At 39.8% G+C, this 24,300-nt stretch overlaps 1 protein-coding gene and 1 non-coding gene across 3 annotated transcripts in view; one reads left to right on the forward strand and one right to left on the reverse strand.

The window, feature by feature from the left end:
- Ptpra (protein tyrosine phosphatase receptor type A) overlaps positions 1 to 24,300 on the reverse strand; it is a 123,030-nt gene that overhangs the window by 71,150 nt on the left and 27,580 nt on the right. For both annotated transcript variants that reach the window (XM_042694396.1, XM_042694397.1), the window contains exon 2: positions 20,407 to 20,486. In XM_042694396.1, coding sequence (XP_042550330.1) covers positions 20,407 to 20,439 — 33 coding nt within the window. In that variant the 5' untranslated portion in view covers positions 20,440 to 20,486. The remainder of the gene's footprint in view (positions 1 to 20,406; positions 20,487 to 24,300) is intronic.
- LOC122120560 lies at positions 11,263 to 11,364 on the forward strand. Its single transcript, XR_006149726.1, has one exon. It is a non-coding gene; the product is annotated as a U6 spliceosomal RNA (small nuclear RNA).

Here is a 24,300-nt window from a genome sequence, read left to right on the forward strand (position 1 = left end):
GGGGGGGGGGGAATTTGGTATAAGCATATTATAGGTTAGTTAAAATAAGAATAATATAGAAAAGTATTTGTTCTGTTTGATGCATAGCACTAGATATGAAACCAAGTATTATTTATTTATTTATTTATTTTTGGGTCCGGTCGTGGGGCCTGAACTCTGGGCCTGGGCACAGTCCCTCAGCTCTTCAGCTCAAGGCTAGCGCTCTACCACTTGAGCCACAGCGCCACTTCTGGCTTTTTTCTTTTTGCTTATGTGGTGCTGAGGAATCGAACCTAGGGCCTCAGGCATGCAAGTCAAGAGCTCTGCCACTAAGCCACCTTCCCAGCCCCAAGTATAATTTATAAAATAAAATAAAACCAGGTAAAGTATAGTTTATAAAATGTATAAAATGAAAATAAAACATATCAGGACAATACAATGAGAGCAATCTATCTACCAAGAAGTTCTTGTTCAACCACTCTGGAAAGCAGTATGGAGGTTCCTCAAAAGACTAAACATAGAGCCTCCTATGACCCAGCAATGCCACTTCTGGGCATTTACCCAAATGATCACAAACAAGGCCAAACAAACAAGTTGTGCTACCAGTACAACCATGTTTATCACACCATTATTTACCATAGCTAAGATATGGAACCAACCTAGATGCCCCTCAGTAGATGAATGGATCAAGAAAATGTGGTGTGTGTATATATATAATATGTATACACACATGTGTATGTATATGTATATATATGTATACATGTATAAACACAATGGAATTCTATGCTTCCATCAGAAAGAATGATACCACCCCATTTGTAAGGAAATGGAAAGACCTGGAAAAAAAATCATATTAAGTAAAGTAAGCCAGACCCAAAGAAATATAGGTCCCATGGTTTCCCTTACTTGCAATAATTAGTATATGTCTAGGATAATCTTATCACATGAGCAGAACAGCTCCATAGCCACATACATATGACTATATAAGATGATGCTAAGTGAAATGAACTCCAAGACATGGACACAAGAGGTTTCCTTTGTTGTTGTTGTTTTTAATGTATTATGTGATTTCTTGTTTCTTTTGTATGTTCTACCCCCTTTGGTATATCCCCTGTTGTCACTGTATTTAATTTTGATACCCTGGTATTGTATATACATTTATCTGATTGGGGGGGGAAGGGGAACAACAGAATGGTGAGACAAAGGACAATGGGAGAACCAATGCAACAGCAATATTCACAAGACAATATGTTGGAAATGATCTGTACAACTTGGGGGGGGGTTGCGGGGACAAAGTAGGAGAAAAATGAGGAATGGGGTAACAAGTTTGACAAGAAATGTACTTATTACCTTACTTATGTAACTGTAACCCCTCTGTACGTCATTTTGACAATAAAAAGAGGGGAAAAAAAAGAAAAAAGTTCTACTGTATATGTAATTACCATAATCAAAACAACATAATATTAGGAGGGCAGACAGAAAAATGTAATAAACTATAGAACCAGAACCAGATTCAAATGTACCAAAACATACTATATACCTGTTTTTGGTGCTCTCTCTCTCTCTCTGTCAGTCATGGGGCCTGAACTCTGGGCCTGGGTGTTGATCCTCAGCTCTTCAGCTCAAGGCTAGCGCTCTACCACTTGAACCACAGCACCACTTCTGGGTTTTTCTGCTTTTGTGGTACTGAGGAATCGAACCCTGGGCCTCATGCATGCAAAGCAAGCACTCTACCACTGAGCCACCTTCCCAGCCCCACTTTTTTTTTTCTTGTGCCAGTACTAGGAATTAAACTTTGGGTGCCCTTGTTTTTTTTTTTTTTTCCCTTTTCATTCATCATAGCTAAGACTCTACACTGTGCCATGGGTCTAGTCCAGCAGTTTTACTAGTTAATTGGAGATAAGAATCTCTTGGACTTTTCTGCCCAAGCTAGCTTTGGACTGGGTATATAGCTCAGTGGTACAAATGCAGACACCAGGGATAGATCCAGGGGGAGGAGAGGTAGGGATGTCGGGGAAGAAGGGATGGGTAGTTTCTAATGGGTATACAGAGTCTTCAGTTGGTGAAGATGAAAAAGTTGTGGACATGGATCGCTGTACAACAGTGTAAATGCATTTAATACTGGCACACACACACACAAAGCAAGAAAGTACTCTGTTTTATTTAATTTTGTATTTACTTGAGCCAGTCTCACTTTATAGCCAGGCTCTGTGTGTGTGTGTTCTGGGGGCTTTACTCAAAGCCTCAGCCCTATCCCTAATCTTTTGTGCTCATGGCTACCGTGTGTGTGTGTGTGTTCTGGGGGCTTTACTCAAAGCCTCAGCCCTATCCCTGATCTTTTGTGCTCATGGCTACCGTGTGTGTGTGTGTGTGTGTGTGTGTGTGTGTGTGTGTGTGTGTGTGTGTGTGTGTGTGTGTGTGTGTGTGTGTGTGTGTGTGTGTGTGTGTGTGTGTGTGTGTGTGTGTGTGTGTGTGTGTGTGTGTGTGTGTGTGTGTGTGTGTGTGTGTGTGTGTGTGTGTGTGTGTGTGTGTGTGTGTGTGTTCTGGGGGCTTTACTCAAAGCCTCAGCCCTATCCCTGATCTTTTGTGCTCATGGCTACCACTCTACCACTTGAGTCACAGCTCCACTTCTGGCTTTTTGGTGGTAATTGGAGATAAGAGTTTCACAGACTTTCCTGTCCAGGCTAGCTTCAAACCATATTCCTCAGATCTTAGCCTCCTGAGGAGACAGGGTTAGAGGCAAGAGCCACCACTGGCACCTGGCTTCCCACTTCTTTTAATATAGGCATTCCTCCTCCTATGCTCCAGCCTTCTCAGGTATACTGAATTCAGAGGATGATTGTCACTGAAAAGATAATTACATTTCCAGGAAGAAGGTACATATGCCATACAGAGACCACAAGAGGAAGCAGCAGAGTGATTCAAGAGCAAAGGCAACAAGGTAAAAGCCTTCATTGTGGTTTTGGTGGGAAGGAATGGGTGAGACAAAGTAGTAAGTTGGCTCAGTGTTGGCTAATTTGAACAATTTCAATGGGCTCTGGGAAAACAGGGAATGTCCTAGGTTGTCTGCTATCTAGTCCTTAGGTTAATCCATCAGGTGGATAATGGCCCGGTGTGTGTGATAATGGAAATGGCTAGAGTCTGGGGTCTGGGGTCTGGAGTTTAGTTTAGTTGCATTTGAAAGGCACCCTCAAGCAGGTCAGTACCTGACTGCCTCTAGGAATTAGCTAGTCCTGCTAAAGCAGCACAAACACATGGTTCACATAACACTACAGAAGTCTTGAGACAGAAAAGTAGTCATAGTGATAGAAGACAGACCAGTGTTTTCTGGAGACAGAGGAGTGGGTTAATAGGGTACAAGAAAACTTCAAGGAGTGATGAATATGTTCACACTTTGTTGATTGTGGTTTTAATTTCATAATAATAGAACTTATGTTCTAAATGTGTATAATTTATTGTGCCATTTATAAAGTTATTAAAATATAGAAATAATGATAAAAAGATACTAAAAAGCACAAACAGGACTAGAAGAATGCCTACTTAGCATGTACAAGTGATTTACCAGTTGAGCAACACATATTATCCTATTTTCTTGAGTGGATTAACAAAACATGACTGGAGTCAGCAGTACAGCCCGGCCTAATATGTATGAAGCCTTGAGTTGGATCACCAGGACTTCAGGTAAAAAGAAAAGACACAAATAAATAAATGAATTTGTGATTGCTTTTGGTTAGTACTGGGGTTTGAACTCAAGGTCTCAACTTGCTAGGTAGGTACTCTATCACTTGAGTCACATCCTAGATCCTTTTTTTTTAAAGTTATTATTTGGGTAGGTCTTATGTATTTGCCTGCACTGGCCTTGGACTGTGATTCTTCAACCTACAATAGGTTCATAGGTGTGCAGCACCACATCCCACTTGTAAGACAGAGTCTCACTAACATTTTCGCCAAGCTGGCCTCAGGATTGAGGTGTGAGTCACCTTGCATAGCCCAAATTCATAATTTAAAAAATCTTCTTAGGAATAGAAAACAAAACAAAACATCTTTAACCTGAAATAAGTTACTGTTTTGTTTTCTGAGACAGAGTTTTGGCTATGTAGCTTAAATCTCTCTGCCTCAGCTTCCTGACTTTTGGTATTACAGAAGGTCACAACACGTAGACTGGTACCACTATGTCTGGTATCACAGATCTCCCAAAAGGTACTATTTTAAACAACAACATTTAATTTTCTTCAACAACAACAAAACATTAAAAACACTCTTTTGAAAAATTAGGAATAAGGCAAAGTGACCTATTATTACTTTTTTCAATATTCTATGAGATCCTTGCTTTTATAGTAAGAAATTGTATTAGTAAAAATTAGGGGTTTGGGAGGGGAAAAAACTAGGAGAAAATGAAGGAAGAGGTGACACTGTTAAAAAAAAAAATTGTACTCATTACCTGACCTATGTAACTGTAACCCCTCCATATATCACCTTTACAATAAAAATAAACTTAAAAAAAAAAGAGGGCTGGGAAGGTGGCTCAGTGATAGAGCGCTTGCTTTGTATGCTTGAGGCCCTGGGTTCGATTCCTCAGCACCACGTAAGCAAAAAGAAAAAAGCCGGAAGTGGCGCTGTGGCTCAAGTGGTAGAGCGCTAGCCTTGAGCTGAAGAGCTGAGAGACAGTGCCCAGGCCCAGAGTTCAGGCCCCACGACCGGACCTCCCCACCCCCCCCCTCAAAAAAAAAAAGACTTGCAGAGAACACACCAATCTAGTTAACTACTGAGGAGAGATGATGATGACCAAGGGGATTGGTGGAAGTACAGGTTTTAGGGTTTGATTAAAATAAACTTATAGCTTTTTTCCTAAAAAAAAAAAAAGTAGTAAAAATTAGATAGCTTACTGTTACTTTCAGAAAATGACTGTTGACAGGAAACCCACAACAGTGTATATGGGCACATTATTAGAAATTATGGAGTAACTAGAGAAAAGAGAGAGACAGAGAGAGAGAGAGAGACAGAGAGAGGGAATGTGTATGTGTGTGTGTTGCTAGGAATGTAATCTCTGTGTACTAGGCAAGTGTTATACAGCTACACTGTCTAGCCTACTAAATGTAGGACTTTTATATCCTAGTAAAAAGTCACTTAGTGAAGAATTAATGATGTGTAAATATTAACAGAGATCAGAGAGAAAGGAAGAGAATGTATATAAGGATGAAAGTAGAAATAGAAAAATGAAAGTTGAACATTTTCAAGATTTCTCTGTGATCCATGCAGCACAGAGAGAGTGCAGGGAGACAGTTTTAGAAGTGGTAAGACTAAATAATGATGCTCTAGAAAATGATAGGAGTTGCTGACTTTGGGCAACCCAGATGAGATGAGACCTACTTTACTAGGATTTTTTTCCTAGAAAAATAAGCATTAATAGTTTGGAGAACAAATGTACAGAATAAAAATTTTGCTGGGAGGGGCTGGGAAGGTGGCTCAGTGGTAGAGCGCTTGTCTTGCATGCATGAGGCCCTGGGTTCGATTCCTCAGTACCACATAATCAAAAAGAAAAAAGCCGGAGGTGGCCCTTTGGCTCAAGTGAGAGCACTAGCCTTGAGCTGAGGCACAGCGCCCAGGCCCGGAGTTCAGGCCCACAACTGGCAAAAACAAAAACAAAAACCAACCAAAAAAAAAATTTCCTTGCTCCTTTTCTTCCTCCCCTCTTATAGTTAAAAGATGAAAAAGTGAATTAAGTGCTGACTACCTGCTACTTCTTTCTAATTTTCCTTCTCCTTTCTCCATCCCTGTTTTCCTGCACTCCCCCGCCTCTTTTTTTTTTTTTTAAAAGACAGGCTCTCTATGTAGCCCAGGATAGCTTGGAACTTCCATTGTGATGGGATTTTAAGTATGCACCTGGAATACTACCTTCTCTTAAGAAGTTATGAATATTTATTTAGCTTATTTGAAACATTCATTATGTCCTACCCAACTGAGAAGAAATTATCTACAGGTAAACTTTATATATAAATTAATATAAATACTTCTTATACTTTGGCTTAAGCATTTGACACAAATTAGGCTGCATGTCACATATCCATTAGATACTGCTAGACACTAACTTCTCTGACTATGACACTAATCAGTGCTGAAACTCTTATCTAGAAGGAGGGATGTTCATGGATTCAGTGATTGCAGAGTTCCTGCTGAGCTAAACATAGTCCAGTTTGTGCTCCATGGAAAGAGTACATGAGACCAGTATGGGGGAGGGTGGTAGCTTAATTCTCTCACAATGCCTGTGGAAGTCTGGCAGTGATGAAAGCCTAGAAAACTCATGAAAGGCCCTTTTATAACCAGGGTAAATGTGGAACACAAAAGCAAAATCAGATGACCTACTTAAAGCTTTGCTTTTACTGATGAGAATTCATTTTCATTCCAGTTTATAGTCTCTTTCTAGAAAAAGAAAACTTTACATCATAATTAGAAAATTAAGATACAAAAAGCATAACTAATTTTTCCCTCTCAAATACCAGATCAAATCCTAGGGTCTGTGGCCAAAGACAGAAAATAGCCATAAAGCTCTGAATAGGCCTTTCACCTCAGTATTACAACGTGTTCTCTGACTGCTGGACTGTTTAGGAAATTTAAATTGTAAAATTAATCAGACCAGAGTTTTGGGTTAGTGATACCATGACAGAAAGCAAGTTTTGTCAATCTGTCTGGAATGCCTAAAACAATGAATGGTAAACTCTACTTATAAGATAATGACAGTTCAAATTGCTTTAAAGCAAAGACACACTAAAATTGCTCATTTGTACAATTATCTTGTGCCAAGCTGAGGTAACAAGGAAGAAAGTAGTTACTGACTTTGAGGAGCTCACATCTCAGGCATTTTCTTACCCATTTTTTTCATAGTGACCTAAACATTTCAGATATGTCAAATTATTTTCACTCAGGAGATGAATGTGACTTTTCTTCACTTTGATTCAATTGTCTTTTCAAAAGAGAAATAAGATGGAGAGGTTAAAGGTGTGGCTTAGTTGGTAGGGTACTAATCATGAGCAAAGTGTCAGGTACCAAGTTCAAGTCCAGGTCTAACAACAACAAGGAGAAGGAGGGGAAAGAAAAAGAAAAAAAGAATCTCACTGACTTTCTTGCCCAGGCTGGCTGTGAACCAAGATCCTTAGATCTCAGTCTCCTGAGTAGCTAGGATTATAGACGTGAGCCCAGCACAGTCTGGATTTTGATCCTATTTATATTTCCTTGTGTCACTGTGGTAACAGATACCCATCCATTGTTCTTCTCCTGCAGCTTGGGATGATATATGCTTGCCACTGCCCAGCCAATGGCTGAGGGGAAGGCATGGATTTTTGTGCCCAGGCTGGCTGGCATTAAACATGATTCCTCAATCTCTGTTTCCATGTAGCTAGGATTTCAGACTTGAGCCACTGCACCTAGCTCTCCACATACTTTTCTGCTGCCATCTAGTCTTCACTCTGTCAACTAACTGATAATGTCTCTTCCTAGTTCTATCAGTCAGGTTTCAGTTTAAACAAAACCTGCTCCACTGTGAATTATGATAGAACTGTTTTTATTCTCTAAGTACTATCACAACAGCCAATTCATAATTTTCACAGAATTTATTAGTTGAATATATATTTACCTGTCAATTATAATCATGACTATGTTCTACTCAGACCAAAGACCAGGTCTGCTTCTATCATAGAACCTACATAGCATCCAGAAAAATGTCCCACATATAACAGGTGTAACAGGGGGTGAACTGAGGTTAATGAGCCCCTGTAGGACTACAGGTCCTGAAAAGCAACTAAGTCTTTGAAATTAGATTAAAATGATTCAAGACTCCTATGCAAGGTCAGAAACAAATATAAATAATATTTAGAATAAAAGTAGACTCCTAATCTCAGAAACTCTTTACAAAAATTGTTTTGTTTTCTTTTGGTCTCAGAAACTCTTTACAATTTTTTTCTTTTGTTCTATTTCAGTAAAAAGGTCATTATGTAGCCTAGCCTAGACTTGAACTTGCTATGTAACCTCTAACTCAAAATCCTTCAGCATCTGTCTCCTATAATCTGGGATTATAGGTATGTAGCATTATACCCAGCTCTACAAGCAAAATTTAAAAGTCAGAGTATTTTTTTTTAGGGAGACAACATGGGAATCGGTAGAAAGCAAATAGTAATATCCCACAGGATTGTGAATTTTAGCAAAAGAAATTATTACATACCTACAAGAGCCAGACAGACATTCTACAGGGCTCAGTGGCTGAGTGTTTGCCTATACAGATGAGGCCTTGGTTTCAACCCCTAGCATTACGTGAATAGATTAAAGAAAAAAAACCTAAAAAACTAGATTAGTCTCAAACTCCCTTTTCTGCATAGGAGGCAGGAAATGTTTCTTTCTTCTCTATTTCTCCACATTGTTTTACTAAAATCCATGCTAAAAGTTTTTATTTTAAACACTGGAAGCCTGGGGCTAGTGATTCACACCTGTAATCCTAGCTACTCAGGAGACTGAGATTACAGGATCATGGCTGGGAGACAGAGTGTGCAGTAAACTCAGTGGTTAGAGATTCTTATCTCTAACCACTGAAAAGCTGGAAGTGGAGCAGAGTGCTAGCCTTGAACACTCAGGGACAGTGCTTAGGCCCTGAGTTCAAGCCCCCAGGACTGGCACACACACAAAATATTAGAATGAAAAGTTTACAACTTTTAAAATCAATACCATAATTGACATAAAGGCCCCAATATATACATTTAAGAACAGATAAAACATAGCTTAAAGCTGAGTGCTGGTGGTTCACATCTGAAATCCTAGCTACTCAGAAGGTTGAGCTCCGAGGATAGTGGTTCAAAGCTAACACAAGCAGGAAAGTCCATGTGACTACAATTAATCATTAGAAAACCAGGAGTGGAGCTGTGGCTCAAGGTGGCAGAGTGCTAGACTTGTCCAAAAGAGCTCAGGACTGCTCAGGCCCCAAATTCAAGTCCTATGACAGACAAAACAAACAAATAAGCAAATATATATATATATAGAGAGAGAGAGAGAGAGAGCGCTTAAGAATTAAATGAACTTGGAGATAAAGGCAAGTATTCAGAATGAAGCAGAAAGGGCAAAAGATAAAGAGAAGTGGGGTGGGAATGTGGCTTAGTGGTAGAGTGCTTGCCTACCATGCATGAAACTCTGGGTTCAATTCCCCAATACCACACACACAGAAAAAGCTGGAAGTGGTGCTATGGCTCAAGTGGTAGAGTGCTAGCCTTGAGCAAAAGAAGCTTAGGGACAGTAACCAGGCCGAGAGTTCAAGCTCCAGGACTGGCAAAAAAAAAATACAAAGAAGCATACTGTGAGATAATTTGAATCCCTAATAAAAGGGAAGAGAGAAATGGGACAGAAGAAATATTTAGAGATAGATCTGAAAACATTCTAAAACAGACAAAAGACATCAAACTATACATTTAAGAAGTCCTAAGGACCTCCAAATAGATAAATAAAAAGGCAATCTGTTTCCAGATATACCATAGCAAGACTTCTGAACCCCTTCATCAAAAAAAAAAAAAAAATTAAAGGTAGTCAGAAGGAAAAAAACAAAACCACACACAGTGATGAGACTATTTGTGAAGATGACTATAAAAACTCGTATTCCTATACACATACTTTTTACAGTGAGACCTTGCCATTCTTCCTATAAAGTGGTCAAGTTTATTTCCCCATCCCTTTCAGTTGAAATGACCCTGTGACTTGCTTCAATAAAATGCAGCAGAAATGATGGTATGACCTCCAAGCTGACATCTCTTGAAACCTTGCAGCTGTCATTCTGCTTTCTGGAAACACTGCTGTCAGTGTGAAAAGCCTTGGCACACCTTCTTACATGCAGAGAGAGGACTAAAAAACAGCCAACACTAACTGCCAGACATGTGCTTAAGACAGTCTCAGCTGCAGACAAACCACTAGCTGCCTACAGCTGCCATGAATGACTCCAGTCCAGACAGCAGATGAACTAAACAGATAACTAGAAGAGATCGCTGATTCACAGAATTGTAAGCTAATTAGATTGGATACTGGGGACAGGGCTAGGCAAGTACTCTAAGACTTGAGCTATGCCACAACTCCTAGCCATTTGTTTCTGAAATAGGGTTTCACTAACTTTTCCCAGTTGGCCGCTAAATTACGATTGTCCTGCCTTGCCCTCCTGTGTAGCTAGGATTACAGGCAGAGACCACTACCACTGATCAAATGGATTAAACAACTAATTATGGGGATGTTTTGTCATGCAGTAACAGAAAAATGGTAAACATTTTCTTCAAGGAAAAACTATTACACTAACAGCAAATTGTGTATTTAAGTTGCCATATATCAAAGAGATCAATACCACCCATAAATTTTGTATCTTCTGGAGAAAGATGTTTTTAATTGTATGCAGGATAGTCCTATCATGTTAGTCAGAAATCTGACCTTGCTATTGTCTTTAGAGATTAAGTATGGCTTAAAGAGAGGTCTATTAGTGACAAGACAACAAGGGGTAGGAATTCATGATTTTTTTGTTTTTCTTGGCAGTCCTAGTCTCTTGAACTCAAGGCCTGGGTACTGTCCTTGAGCTTTTGTGCTCAAGGCTTGCCCTCTACCACTTTGAGCCATAGCTCTTCTTTTGACTTTTGGTAGTTAATTGGAAAGACCAGAATTTCATAAGACTTTTCTGCCCAGGCTGGATCTGAACCAAAATCCTCAGATCTCAGCCTCTGTAACTAGGATTATAGGTATGAGCCATCAGTGCCTAACTTAGTATTTATCTTTTTTTCTTTAAATTTATTAAAAAAACTAAAATTGTTATTATAAAGGTGATGTTCAGAGGGGTTACAGTTATATAAGTCAGGTAAAGAGTACATTTCTCTTTGAACAATGTCATCCTTTCCCTCAGTCTCTCAATATTTACCTTTTAAATTGGTGAACTTTGAGTCAAATAGACTACCTTTCCAATCTGCTGAATGTCTGAACAGAAGAAAAGGTTGACCTCCTCCTCAAGAGAGGAAATTCTCCAACAGTCCTTCAGTTCAAACCACCACTCCTTTCTGAGTGTCCAGATCTCTACAAGTCAATTCCTTAAACCTGTAAGTATTTACAGACAGTTCCTGACTTGGCTTTGCTTGACTTAGGAGTTTTTCAGTTTTATAATGTAGAGAAAACATATCCGTGCAACCCCTGCATTCACTTTCACTAAATATTCAATAAATTACATGAGAAATTGAACACTTCATTATAACACAGGCTCTGTGTTACATGATTTTGCCCAATCATGTGCTTTGGTAGCACATGTATTAACATTAGAAAAATAAGGAGAAGATTAGCATGGTCTCTTGTAGGAATGACACACAAACTTGTGAAGCATTCCATATTTTTTTCGCCCATATGTGGAAGTTAAATCTAATTTACAGAATTGGGGATTTAGCTCAGTGGAAGAGCACTTGCCTGGCAAGTGCCTGGCAAAGCCCTGAGTTCTGTCCTCCGCTCTGGGAAAAAAAAGCTAGATCTAATTTATCAAGATATATGTAAACATATAAAGAAGCATCTGCATACATACACAAATATGTTAAGAAAAGTATGGGTACATGCAAGGGAGAATTCCAATGGTGTAACCTCTTTGAACAACTAAACTTATAGTCTAACAAAATGGAACTTGGAAGCTGGGCGCTGGTGGCTCATGCCTGTAATCCTACTTAGGAGGCTGAGATCCGAGGATCAGAGTTCAAAACCAGCCCAGGCAGGAAAGTCAGTGAGACTCTTATCTCCAACAAACCACCAGAAAACTGGAAGTGGTGCTGTGGCTCAAGTGGTAGAGTGCTAGCCTTGAGCTGAAGAGCTGAGGCCCAGGCCCAGAGTTCAAGCCCCACAACCAACCAACCAATCAACCAACCAACCAACAAAAAAAACAAAATAGAAGTTGGGGTATCAGGGAGTGGTAAGGTCAAGGAGAGAGCTAGGTAAATAAATGAAGAGAGAAAGGGTGGGGGAATACAGTCAACATATTCAATGTATACGAGTATTATGTGAAAAATAGAACTAAGTTACTCAAGGGGATAAGTAGAGTTGAGAGAGATGGAGGAGAATAATGTAACGAGTAACACTGATCAATATGCATTGTTCTTATAAATTGATACTTGAAATAAAAACTCCTTTGTACACCTACTTAAAAATAATCTTAATTTTTTTTTAAAGTCACTCAATCCAAAAGGCAAGAAAGGGTGCTAGTGGTAAAGTGCTTGCCTTGCATGCATGAAGCCCTGGGTTTGATTCCTTAGCACCACATAAACAGAAAAGCCAGAAGTGGCACTGTGGCTCAAGTGGCAGAGTTGTAGTCTTGAGCAAAATAAAACTCAGGACAGTGCCCAGGCCTTGAATTCAAGCCCCAGAAGCCCCCCCGCAAAAAAAAAAAAAAAAAAAAAAAATGTACTTTTGGGGCTGGGAGGGTGGCTCAGTGGTAGAGTGCTTGCCTTGTATGCCTGAGGCCCTGGGTTCCATTCCTCAGCACCACATAAACAGAAAAAGCCGGAAGTGGTGCTGTGGCTCAAGTGGTAGAGCACTTGCCTTGAGCTAAAGAGCTGAAGGACAGCGCCCAGGCCCAGAGTTCAAGCCCCACGACTGACCAAAAAAAAAAAAACAAAAAAACTTTCATTTTGGGAGCGGTTAAAAATGTATTCACTGGGGAGGAGAGATTTACTAAGCATGTACTGTGTACTTGGGTCTTATTCCTAATACATGAAATAATAAATCTAAACACCTTCCTTCATGAAACACACAGTTCAGTGACACTGACCACTTCTCAAAATGTGAAAAGTGGTAGAGAAGAAAATTAAAAGACTTTGAGAGCCTATATAGAAGAAAGGGAGCCAGACAAAGACTCCCAAGCCACTGACTCCTGGGCTAAGACGTAAAGAATGAATGGGAGTTAGGGAGACAGGGAGGATACAAAACTCCATTCTGGACTGGGTTAGAGAGCGGATGGAAACTACTGAAAGAAGTCATTGTGTCCAGGGCACAAAGACTGAGGAGGAGCATGGTGCCAGGAGACAACCGGAGACGTATACAGGGTAGGATCATGAGTGTGGGGCTGTGATTTTTTTCTTGTTCTTCAAATGTTAAGTTGACTTTGAAGAATGGAAGCACAAAGGTGACTTGCCTGTCCTGTATTTTGGAATGAACACTCTACTGGGTTGAAAGTCCAGAGTAGAAGATGTAGACAGCTTCATTAGAAGATTAGATTACAGGTGGAAATGCCAGAATGGAGGTATTTTAAGAGGCAAACTGCATGATGCTGGACAGAATTTGCCTTTAGGGTGAGAAGGAAGGTGTTAAATGCTACTCCTCATAGGTTTCTGGTTTACCTAAAAGATGTCATTCAATGAGTCAGAGAACTGAAGACGAAAACTTGGTTTGTGTGGGGGGAAAAAAATCTCAGAGCAGGGCTAGGAATGTGGCTTAGTGGTAGAATACTTGCCTAGCATGCACGAAGTCTTGGGTTTGATTCCTCAGTACCATATAAACAGAAAAAGCTGGAAGTGACACTGTGGCTCAAGTGATAGCCTTGAGCAAAAAGAAGCTTGAAACAGTGCCCAGGGCCCGAGTTCAAGCCCCAGGACTGGCAAAAAAAAAAAAAAACTCAGAGGAAAAAAGAATATATACTTAAAAACTAAGTTTGTAAGTTAAACTGCCAAAAGAATTTATATTCAGAACATAAGATGGGAGTAAGCCCTGTTGACTTTATTCTTCCCACTAATTACTAGTTGAACTCAGCCTTGGTTGGCTGGTACTCTACCACTTAACTACACCTCTACCTATCTTTTTGCTAGTCATTTTGAAGATGGACTCTCAAAAGACTTTTCTGTCTACGCTGGCCTTGAATCTCCATCCTCCAGGTCTCAGCCTATTGAGTAGCTAGATACAGCCTTGATCCACTGGCATCCAGCATGTCTTTAGGTTTTTCAATACTCTACGTGTAAGTGTAAATACATGGTATTTGTCTTAGTGGTATTGTTAATTAGTAAAAGAAGGTGTTGAACTGGTAATTGTAATTATTGGTCTGCTTCGTTCCCTTTCAATCATATCAGTTTTGCTTTACTTATTTTAAAGCTACCCTTTTCATGCATACTTTTGAATATATATGTCTTCTTACAGAACTGATCCTTTTATTGGTGTGTATTGATTCTCTTTGTCCTTGATCATTTTCCTTGCTTAGAAGAATACTTTATCTGGTATTAATATAGGTACTTGAGCTTATTTTTCTTTTGATTAGTATTTTTATGGTAAATTATTAACCATTAAAATATATACTATTTAAAAAGCAGTGCTAGGTATACAGAAATATTGATTGGAATGTAGTTTCCATTTATTCCCTAGCTCTTCTCTCCCCCACACCTCTGCTACTACTCTCCTTATAAAGGATATTTTTTTTCCAATTGACCAGTCAGTATTGATACACTGTTATTAATTAAAGGCTAGAGCTTACATGAGGGACTGCTTTTTTTGTGATAGTTGTATGACATTATAGTATCTATCATACAGTAAATCTCCTGTGCTCCAACTATTTGTCCCTCCTTTCTCTCTTTTCTGTGAAGGAGGCTCTAATATATAGACTTAAGGAACTCATTTCTGAAGCTCCCCACTTTGTCCTGTAATTGGCTCCATCTTGTGACTCCTGGGTAGGGGTGAAAGATAGCTCAGCCAGCATTCCCCACAGCTGAAGTCTGACTGTCCACAGTGCCTGGAGAATCAGGGGTACTCCCTCTTCCCTTTGCCTAGAGTAGGACAGCCATGGTCAAAATGTTTTATGCTGTCCCTTTGTTGAAGACAAAGCAGACTTTTCCTGGCACTTTCTGTGTTCAATGGGTTTTAAGGTAGACAAGTTAAACATCTCCATCAAATGAAATAAAATTTATGGAATTTTCTACTGGGTTTGCCTTTGTGCCCCACAGTTCCTACCTAATCCCACCTCTCTTTTCTCCTAGTTTAAATTTTTTGATCAATAGTGTCATATATTCTGTTCAAAGCTAGCCTGGGTTACATAAGTGAGAACCTGTCTCTAAAAGAGAAAGAAAGGGAGAGAGGGAAAGAAGGTAGAGGAGAGAAAAAGAGGGGGGGAAGGAGGGGAGCTAGGAGGAGGGGAGAGAGGGAGAGGAGAGAAAGGTTGGGAGGGGGGAGAGAAGAGGGAGGGTGGGGAAGGAAGAGGAACAGAGGGAGAGGAGAGACAAGGAGAGGGAAGGAAGGAGGGAAGGAGGAATGGAGAGAAGGAGAAGAGGAGAGAGGACAAGAAGGGGGAGGGGGGAGGGAGAGAGGGCGAGAGGGCAAGAGAAAAGAGAGGGCAAGAGAAAAAGAGCGAGAGCGCATGCTCCCCAAACATCCTGCTTCCTGGATATCCAATATTGGATAGAAGTATCACACTTCTCACACTTTTGTTGTGTAGAAAACATCCTTTGTCAGGTTCCCTTTGCTAGTTTCTAGTGCCATAGCTCCCTCTGGGCAGATAGCTCTCTGTAGAGCTTCTATTCTGTTCAGACTAGAGTAAAAAGAGTATTTCTCATCCTTCCCAAGGGTTCTCACTATGACTGAGATCCTTTGCAAGATGTCTCACCCCAAATTATATACTTTCATACTTTTGAGCTTTGCTTCCCTAGCCCTTATTCCCTTCTGTTTACAAATAGGCCCAGATGTTCCAGACAGACTTTAAAAACACAAACAAAAATCACCTCCATGTTAAGCCCTGTAGTCTCTCTCCTTATGTTACTGGCCACTTCCCCTCTCTTAATGTTCTCTGTTAATTTTTTGATACATGGTATTGGTCCTTATTATGTTATTATTATTATTATTATTTTGCCAGTCCTGGGGCCTGAACTCTAGGCCTGGATGCTATCCCTTAGCTCATCAGCTCTTCAGCTCAAGGCTAGTGCTCTACCACCTGAGCCACAGGGCCACTTCTGGCTTTTTCTATGTATGTGGTGCTGAGGAATCAAACTCAGGGCCTCATGCATGTAAGGCAAGCACTCTACCACTGAGCCACCTTCCCAGCCCCTTAGTTATGTTCTTAATTCCTTTACTCTCAAATCTACAAAGAACATCCTGATCAAATTTTTTTCGTTTTCATTTTCCTTGGTCTGTATATAACATGTTGTAGTTGCCTCCTCTCTCAAAAGTTTCTCAGTTTTTTGGTTCTTTTGACACAACAACTAATACATTTCAGGTCCAAAGTTTTTCTTTCTCTACTATTTGTAAATCAAAATTTCATCAGAATTCTATTAAGAGCCAGGAATTGGGTTAATTAGGTGTGCAAGAAGAAAAATGCAAATGTCTTTATTGTAAAGTTCATGTGTTCCTTCTCAAATTCAAACATCCACAAACTTTCAATAAGAAGCCAGACACTGAGCTCAGTGTTAGGCTTAAAAAGCCAATCTAGACCAGTTTCTGTCTATACTGAGTCCATGGCTGCATGCAAAGGCAGTACAGAAATAAAGTATATGTGTGTTCCAGGTGCCATAGCAGTGTTCCACTGTTTGTTTCAGAGGCAGGCAAAGGAGCATCTACAATGTTGGCTTCCTCTGCTCTGCTCTCTCTTTTTTCCTCAGAAAGGCTTAGTCATGTTTCATGTTTAGGGTTTCAATGATCACCTCTATTATTTCATTTCTGAATGTGCATCCTTATTTTCCAACTAATGAAACTGATTACTTTTCCTTCAAACTCAATTTTTTCTTTAGACTTCAACTAGTCTTCAGTCTCTCAGTGCCAAATTGTATACTACTACTTTGAAATGCCCCCTTTCCTAGGTTTCCTCTTTCCACTTGTACAGCCACCAATCCATTTCATGACTGTATTATCGTATGTATACTCAGTGTTATCCAAACTAGACTAATCATAAGAATTAAAAAGTCCTACAGGGGTGGCTCAGATTTGCAATTCCAGATACTTGGGAGACAGAGATGAGGAGGATCACAATTCAAGGTCAGCCCAGGCATAAAAGCTAATGAGATTCCTATCTCAATCAACAAGTCAGACATAGTGGTATACAACTATAATCCCAGCTATGCAAGAGGCACAAGTAGGAGGATCATGGTTCAAGGATGGCAGAAATATGAGACCCTATCTGAAAAATAGCAAAAAGGGCTGGGTGTGTGTGGCTCAAGTAGTAGAGCTTCTGTCTAGCACTGAGAGTCCCTGAGCTCAAACTCATTATCATTTAGGAAGGAAGATAGGAAGGACAAGTTAGGAGAAAGGGAACTTCAATTAGTCTTGGGTCTTGTGTATGAAGACTCTGGTACACTAGACTCTATTCTGTCTTTTCCATAACAATATTTGGTCTAGGTCTTCTACTAAGTTGTAATGCAACACCACTCAAAACTCACTCCCAGGAGCCTTCTTACAAGGATACACTCATCCTACTCATGAAATAAGTGATACACAAGAATATTCAGACTAACATGAGAATCCCTTTCCCTTCTGGCACCTATTATGAATTGTATCAAATACAGCCAGGCTAAACCAGTCAGTCCAGATTGGCTTTGGACTAGAGTACATGGGATACAATGTATGGCTTGGATTAGTCTTGATAGGACAAATCAAGAAGATAAATCATATGGGGAAAATGAAAAGCAGCATACAGATGCACACACTAACACAGTGGTATGTATGGCTGAGCACTTGTAAGAAAGTGAGATTATAACAGGCAAATGGACAGGAAAGAAGGAAAATTAGAGAAACTCCACGGAGGAAAATTCTATGAGAAAGTTATGGTCAATAATAGAAATATAAAGTATGATTGGAAGCAACTGACAATTACCCCAAGAATTCATTTTTTTTTCATTTCCTACTTTAGAGAGCCAAGGGTCCATGACATTAATCTACTATAGAGAAAGAAGTATAAGCCAGAAAACACTGCTTGGTCTGACAAAGAACAATAGTGACCTAGTTATAAATTTTACTAGCCTTCTTTCTTTCTTTTTTTGGTTGTGGGGCTTGAACTCTGGGCCTGGGCGCTGTCCCTGCGCACTCTTCAGCTCAAGGCGAGCACTCTACAGCTTGAGCCACAGTGCCACTTCCTGTTTTCTAGTGGTTTATTGGAGATAAGAGTCTCACACGGAGTTCCTGCCCGGGCTGGCTTTGAACTGTGATCCTCAGATCTCAGCCTCCTGAGTAGCTAGGATTACAGGCGTGAGCCACCGGCCGGCTTTCTTTTTTTGTTGTTGTTGTTGGTTGTGGGGCTTAAACTCAGGGACTAGGCACTGGTCTGAGCTTTTTTGTTCAAGGCTAGTGCTCTACACACTTTGAGCCACAGCTCTGCTTCCAGTTTTTAGGCAGCTGATTAGAGATAAAGAGTCTCACAGACTTTCATGCCCAGGCCGGCTTTGAGTAGCTAGGATTATTTATAAGTGTGAGCTACCAGTGCTCAGCTAATTTTCAGTTTTGAAGAACAACTAATGGACAGACTATGAAAGGCTTATTTGTGATTCAGATTAAGTGAACAATGTATATGGTAAAAATGTACTAACAAAACAGTAAAACAAAAATAATGAAAAAAATCAAATGGGATAGAAGTAAATCCTCATTTTTCATAATGGGCAGAAGGTAAAATCACCACGTTTACAAGGGAGAGGCAAAATTGCTGATTTTTTCAAAGAAAAAAAAAGTTCACTAAAGAAACAGCGGTGCACGCAGATAACCTCCAACTAGGAAGACCATTGGGAAGCAGTACTGGTGGGAGGAATGTAAATGATGTTGCCACTTTGAAGAACAGCAAGCATGATGGCTGCTCAAAAAGTTGCTGGATCATAAAATTACCATATGATCCAGCAATTCAATTTCTAAATATATATCTAAAAGGACAGAAAGCAGGGACTTGAACAGATGTTTATACACCCATGTTCAGAGTGGCATTAGTCACAATTGCCTAAAGGTGGAAGCAGCCCAAATGTCCATCAATGATGGACAGATAAACAACATGAGGTATATACATACAGAGGAATGTTTAGTCTTAAAAAGGAACTAAGTATTGACATATGCTACAGCACAGATGACTTTTGAAAATACTATGCTAAATGAAATAAGCCAGACACAAACGGACAAATATTCTGCTTCTTTTGTATGAAGGACCCAGAGTAGTCAAATTCACAGACAGAAAGTGGAATGCAACAGCCAGGGGTTGGGGAAGGAGGAAGCAGTTCTGGAGATGGGTGGTAGTAACGACTTTACAATGTGAATTTGCTTCAAGTTAATGAATTATATACTTACAGTGGCTTAAGAGTATAACTCATATGGGGAAAAAGAAAAGCTGCACACATACGCAAACATTAACACAGCAGGTCTTTGCAGAGGCTTTCCTATTCCTTTCAGCACAGCCTGCAGCCAGCTAGAGAGCCTCCAACCTGACTTCTACCATTCCACCTTAGTTTTACCTGGTAACTAAACTACATCAGCCTTTGTGTGTTTGCCTTCCTTCACTCAGTGAAGAATGTATCTATAAGACTCACCTATATGTATACTGCTCTTTCTATTGCTAAGTGGAATTCCACTAAATGGATATATCACAATTTACTTAACTACTAATCTGCCTTTGAACATTTCACTCAACTTTTCCCAGCTATTCAAAATAAAGTTTCAGTATACATTTCTGTGCGTCTTTCTGTGGACTACCTTTCATTCCTCAAGAGTATCTAGGAATATAAGTCCTGGGTTATGGATACCGAATGTCTAACTTAAGTGAGTATTGTAAAATAGTTCTCTAAATTAGCCAGGTGCTGGTGGCTCACGCCTGTAATCCTAGCTACTAAGGAGGCGGAGATCTGAGGATCACAGTTCAAAGCCCGCCCAGGCAGGAAAGTCCCAGGCAGGAAAGTCCGTGAGACTCTTATCTTCAATAAACCACCAGAAAACCAGAAGTGGCACTGTGGCTCAAGTAGAGTAGTTAGATAGTAGGTAGGTAGTAGTTAGGTAGTAAGAGCTGAAGGACAGCACCCAAGCCAAGTTCAAGATCCACAACCAACAACAACAAAAAAGTTCGCTAAGTTAATATTGGCTTATAGTCCCACTCAAAACTGTGATCTATCCTGTGCTCTCTGCTACAGAAGCATTCATTCAGTAATAGCAAGATGGTAGGACATTTCTTCTGGCTTTTCTCTGGTTCCCGCCTCCCCACTCCAACCTTGCCAATTTGGGGGTTTAAACTCAGGCCCCAGCACTTGCTAGAAAAGCATTCTACCACTTGAACCACACTCTGGCCCTTATTTGTAAAGTTCTTTAAGTGATTCTGATTCATGGCCATGTTGAGAACTATAATTTTAAAAGATGCTAATTTTTAAATTATAAAAAATAAGCTACTATAATTTATAAACAGAGGAGAATAGGAAAGAACCTGGTTTCAGGTTTATTTTGTAATTAGTACAGGTCTGGTTTTATTTCTCTTACCTTAGTTATTTGAACTGCATCATCCATTACCATTCATCTGAATTCCATAAAAACCTTTTCTTTTTTTTTAGTTGTGCTACCTGCAACCAAAGAGAAAAAAATTAGATATATAAAATATTTTTATTTAACACTAAAGGCTGTTTGGAAGAGGAATATATCCTTATGAGGTATCTCACAAAGGTGTGCTTAAAATTCCAGGATGTATATAACAAAATTCCATCTTAAGCATGGATTATAGCTCATGAGAAATGGATTCAACTAGAGATTAGGCCTACTCATTAAGAGCAGAATAGAGTACTACTTCCTTGTCCCCAAACCTGGACTATGTCACTACAGGATCATTAGATACCTGCCCCCCCAGGGAACCTGTGGCAGTTTGACTGTCACAACTGAAATTAAGAGGGCTGTGCTACTGACATCTAGTGGGTAGGAGCTAAACATCTTAATAGTCACAGGACAGTCCTATAACAAAATATAATCCATGGAGGGGATGTGGAGAAAGAGGAACCCTATTACACTGCTGGTGGGAATGTACACTTATACAACCACTTTGGAAAGCAGTCTGGAGGGTCCTTAGAAAGCTAAAGATTGACCTCCCTTACGACCCAGTCATACCACTTCTAGGCATCTACCCCGAACAACAGGAACCAATATACAAGGACACGTGCACCTCCATGTTTATTGCAGCACTGTTCGCAATAGCTAGGATATGGAAACAACCTAGGTGCCCCACCACAGATGAATGGATCCAAAAATTGTGGTATCTATACACAATGGAATATTATGCAGCCATTAGAAATGACAAAATAATGGCATTTGCAGGGAAATGGATGGAGCTAGAAGGAATCATGTTGAGCGAGGTAAGCCAAGAACGAAGAGACAAACGGTACATGGTCTCCCTCATAAGTGGATGCTAAATCCAAAAGGTTAGTGATACGACAAAACTAACAGGACTTAAGAAACAAAGAACTCCCGCTCATCTGGTTGAACCACTACTAAATATCCTCATGCTGCTGATCACAAATATGGTATATAACATGTGAACACTGTTATATATTACAGACTGTGGTAGACAATTTGCTCCAGGGAAGTTAGAATGAACTTGTGACTTTGAAATTATGTAATCATTTAATCACAATCAAAAAAAAAAAAAAAAAAAAAGAACCTCGGGGAAGGGAGGGAGGGAGGGGATGGTAGGGGGAAAACAATGGACGGGGTAACAATGTTCAAGAGGAAGTGTACTCATAACCTCACTCATGTAACTGTGACCCTCTGTATAGTAGCTTTACAATAAAAAAAAATAAAAAAAAAAAAAAAAAAAAAATATAATCCAATCTCTAAATGTCAATACTGTTCAAGACTGAAAAATCCTGCATCAGGCAAAAATCCACTTCCAGGTTCAAGGTCTGTAATTTATTAGTTAAGAGATCCAAGCCAAATCTACTAAATTTCTACAAGCCTCATTTTTTTTCCTTAGAGTTTAAATTAAATGTTATCTCCTAATTCATTAGACATTAAAATAATCAAATATCTAATAATGTCTAGCCAGGCATGGTAGTACTTGTCTGTAAACCCAGCCCTCAAGAGGCTGAGGCAGGAGGATCAAAAATTTGTGGCTAGCCTGGGTAATACAGTGAGTTCAAGGTCAGCCTAGGGTACATAGCAAGATACTGTCTCAAATGTATAAATAAGCAAACACACACACACACACACACACACAAACACACAATTTAAAAAGCACATAAATAGCATTTAAAGCTGAGTGCTGGTGGCTCACACCTGTAACACTAGCTACTCAGGAGGCTGAGATCTAAGGATACAGGTTCAAAGCCAGCACAGGTAGGAAAAGTCCATGAGACTCTTATCTCCAATTAACCACCAGAAAACCACAAGTGGAGCTGTGGCTCAAAATGGTACAGCACTAGCTTTGAATAAAAGAGCTCAGGGAGAGTCCCCAGGTTCAAGCCCCACAACTGACCAAAAAAATTAAAAAAAACAAACCTTAAGCTTTTGCAATGGGCCATACCTTATACTTCAAGTTTTTACATGTTTTACCTCATTTCATTGCCAAAACAGCCCTATAAGAGAGAAACTGATCCTCAGTATGCAGACAAATAGGCTAATGTTCCAACTCATTCTTGAGATCACAAAATGCCAAACAGCAAAGAAAACATTTAGACCTAATCAATCTGATCCTGGAGTGCTCATTGTTACCATCATCTTCCCATCCTTTGGACAGAGGACTGAATTAACATATCCTCAATTTACTTTGTTAAAGACCCTATGAAGAGCTGGGAATGTAGCTTAGTGGAAGAGTGCTTGCCTAGCATGCATGAAGCCCTGGGTTTGATTCCTCAGTACCACATAAACAGAAAAGGCCAGAAGTGGCGATGTGGCTCAAGTGGTAGAATGCTAGCCTGAGCAAAAGAAGCTCCAGGAACAGTGTCCAGGCCCTGAGTTCAAGCCCCAGGACTGGCCAAAAGAAAAAAAAAAGAAAAAAAGACTCCTCTGAGATCACACTTCAGAAAAGGAAACATCGTTTTCAGCTACAAATTAGCTAGACTGAGAAAATAAGATCCAAGGTTATTGAGGACCATTATGTCACTGGCTCTCATTCTTTGGGGTGACACTATAAATAACAGTCCCTTAACCCCTTTTAACATGAAGGTCTTAAGAACGTTCATTCTCTTCAATCTATTTTGCTTTTGAGAATCTATTTGAATAAAATAATCCTAAATAATCTTGTTAAAAGCTTTATATAAAGCTGTTATCACTTTTTTTGGGGGGAGGGGATGGTCAGGCTTGAACTCTGGGCCTGGGTGCTGTCCCTGAGCTCTTCAGCTCAAGGTTAGTGCTCTACCTCTTGAGCCACAGTTTTACTTCTTGTTTTCTGAGTGGTTTATTGGAGATAAGAATCTCATGGACTTTCCTGGCTTTGAACCATGATCCTCAGATCTCAGCCTCCTTAGTAGCTAGGATTACAGGCACAAGCCACCGGCGCCTGGCTGCTGTTATCATTTTTAATAGTATAGAAAAATTTGGAAACTTAGGGAATGAATATATTAACTATGCACTAGTTGGAATACTATGTATACATTTTAAAAGTGTGAAGACTGCAAATTAACCCACATGTGTTAAGCAGAAAAGGCAGGACACAACATTTTGTGTCATGACAGATATAAAGATACATTGAAGTCCTGTGACCTGATAGTTTCCTGATGTTTGCTTCTTGGAAACCTGTCTCAGTTTTTAATCACAGCGCACTCTTTCTTCAGCACTGCCCCAGTTTATGACTGGATAATCTGGTGATATAAGGGCCCATCCATTTTGGTCTCATGGCTGCCTCTATCAGGCAATCTGGTAACAGAGACTGCCAGGTGTGCACTTCTGTCAGATAGCTCCTCATACCTTTCTCTTCATCACAAACATAAATCCTTTCCCCTCTAATTCCACCTCAGTGTCTGCTTCCTAGGGAACCCAACTGACTAATTAATTAATTCTATGTATGTAGATTAAAAAAAACAGGGAGAAAAGACTGCCAAATGTTAACAATTCTAGTACTTATTTAAAAAACACATTAAAATATTACTTTAGCTAGGTGCTGGTGGCTCATGCCTGTAATCCTAGCTACTCAGGAGGCTGAGATGTGAGGACTGTGTTCAAAGCCAGCCTGGGCAGAAAAGTCCATGAGACTTTTATCTCCAATAAATTATTAAAAGAAAAAATCTAGAAATGGCGTTGTAGCTCAAGTAGTAGCAAAAAAGCAGCACAGGGACAGCACCCATGCAGAGTTCAAGACCTAAGACCAGCAAAAAAAAAACCCCAAAAAACCTCTATCTATCTATCTATCTATCTATCTATCTATCTTTATATATGTGTATATATTTAAATGTA

The sequence above is a fragment of the Dipodomys spectabilis genome, unplaced genomic scaffold, assembly GCF_019054845.1.
Source record: "Dipodomys spectabilis isolate Male_0828 unplaced genomic scaffold, ASM1905484v1 ptg000175l, whole genome shotgun sequence".
Lineage (NCBI taxonomy): Eukaryota > Metazoa > Chordata > Mammalia > Rodentia > Heteromyidae > Dipodomys > Dipodomys spectabilis.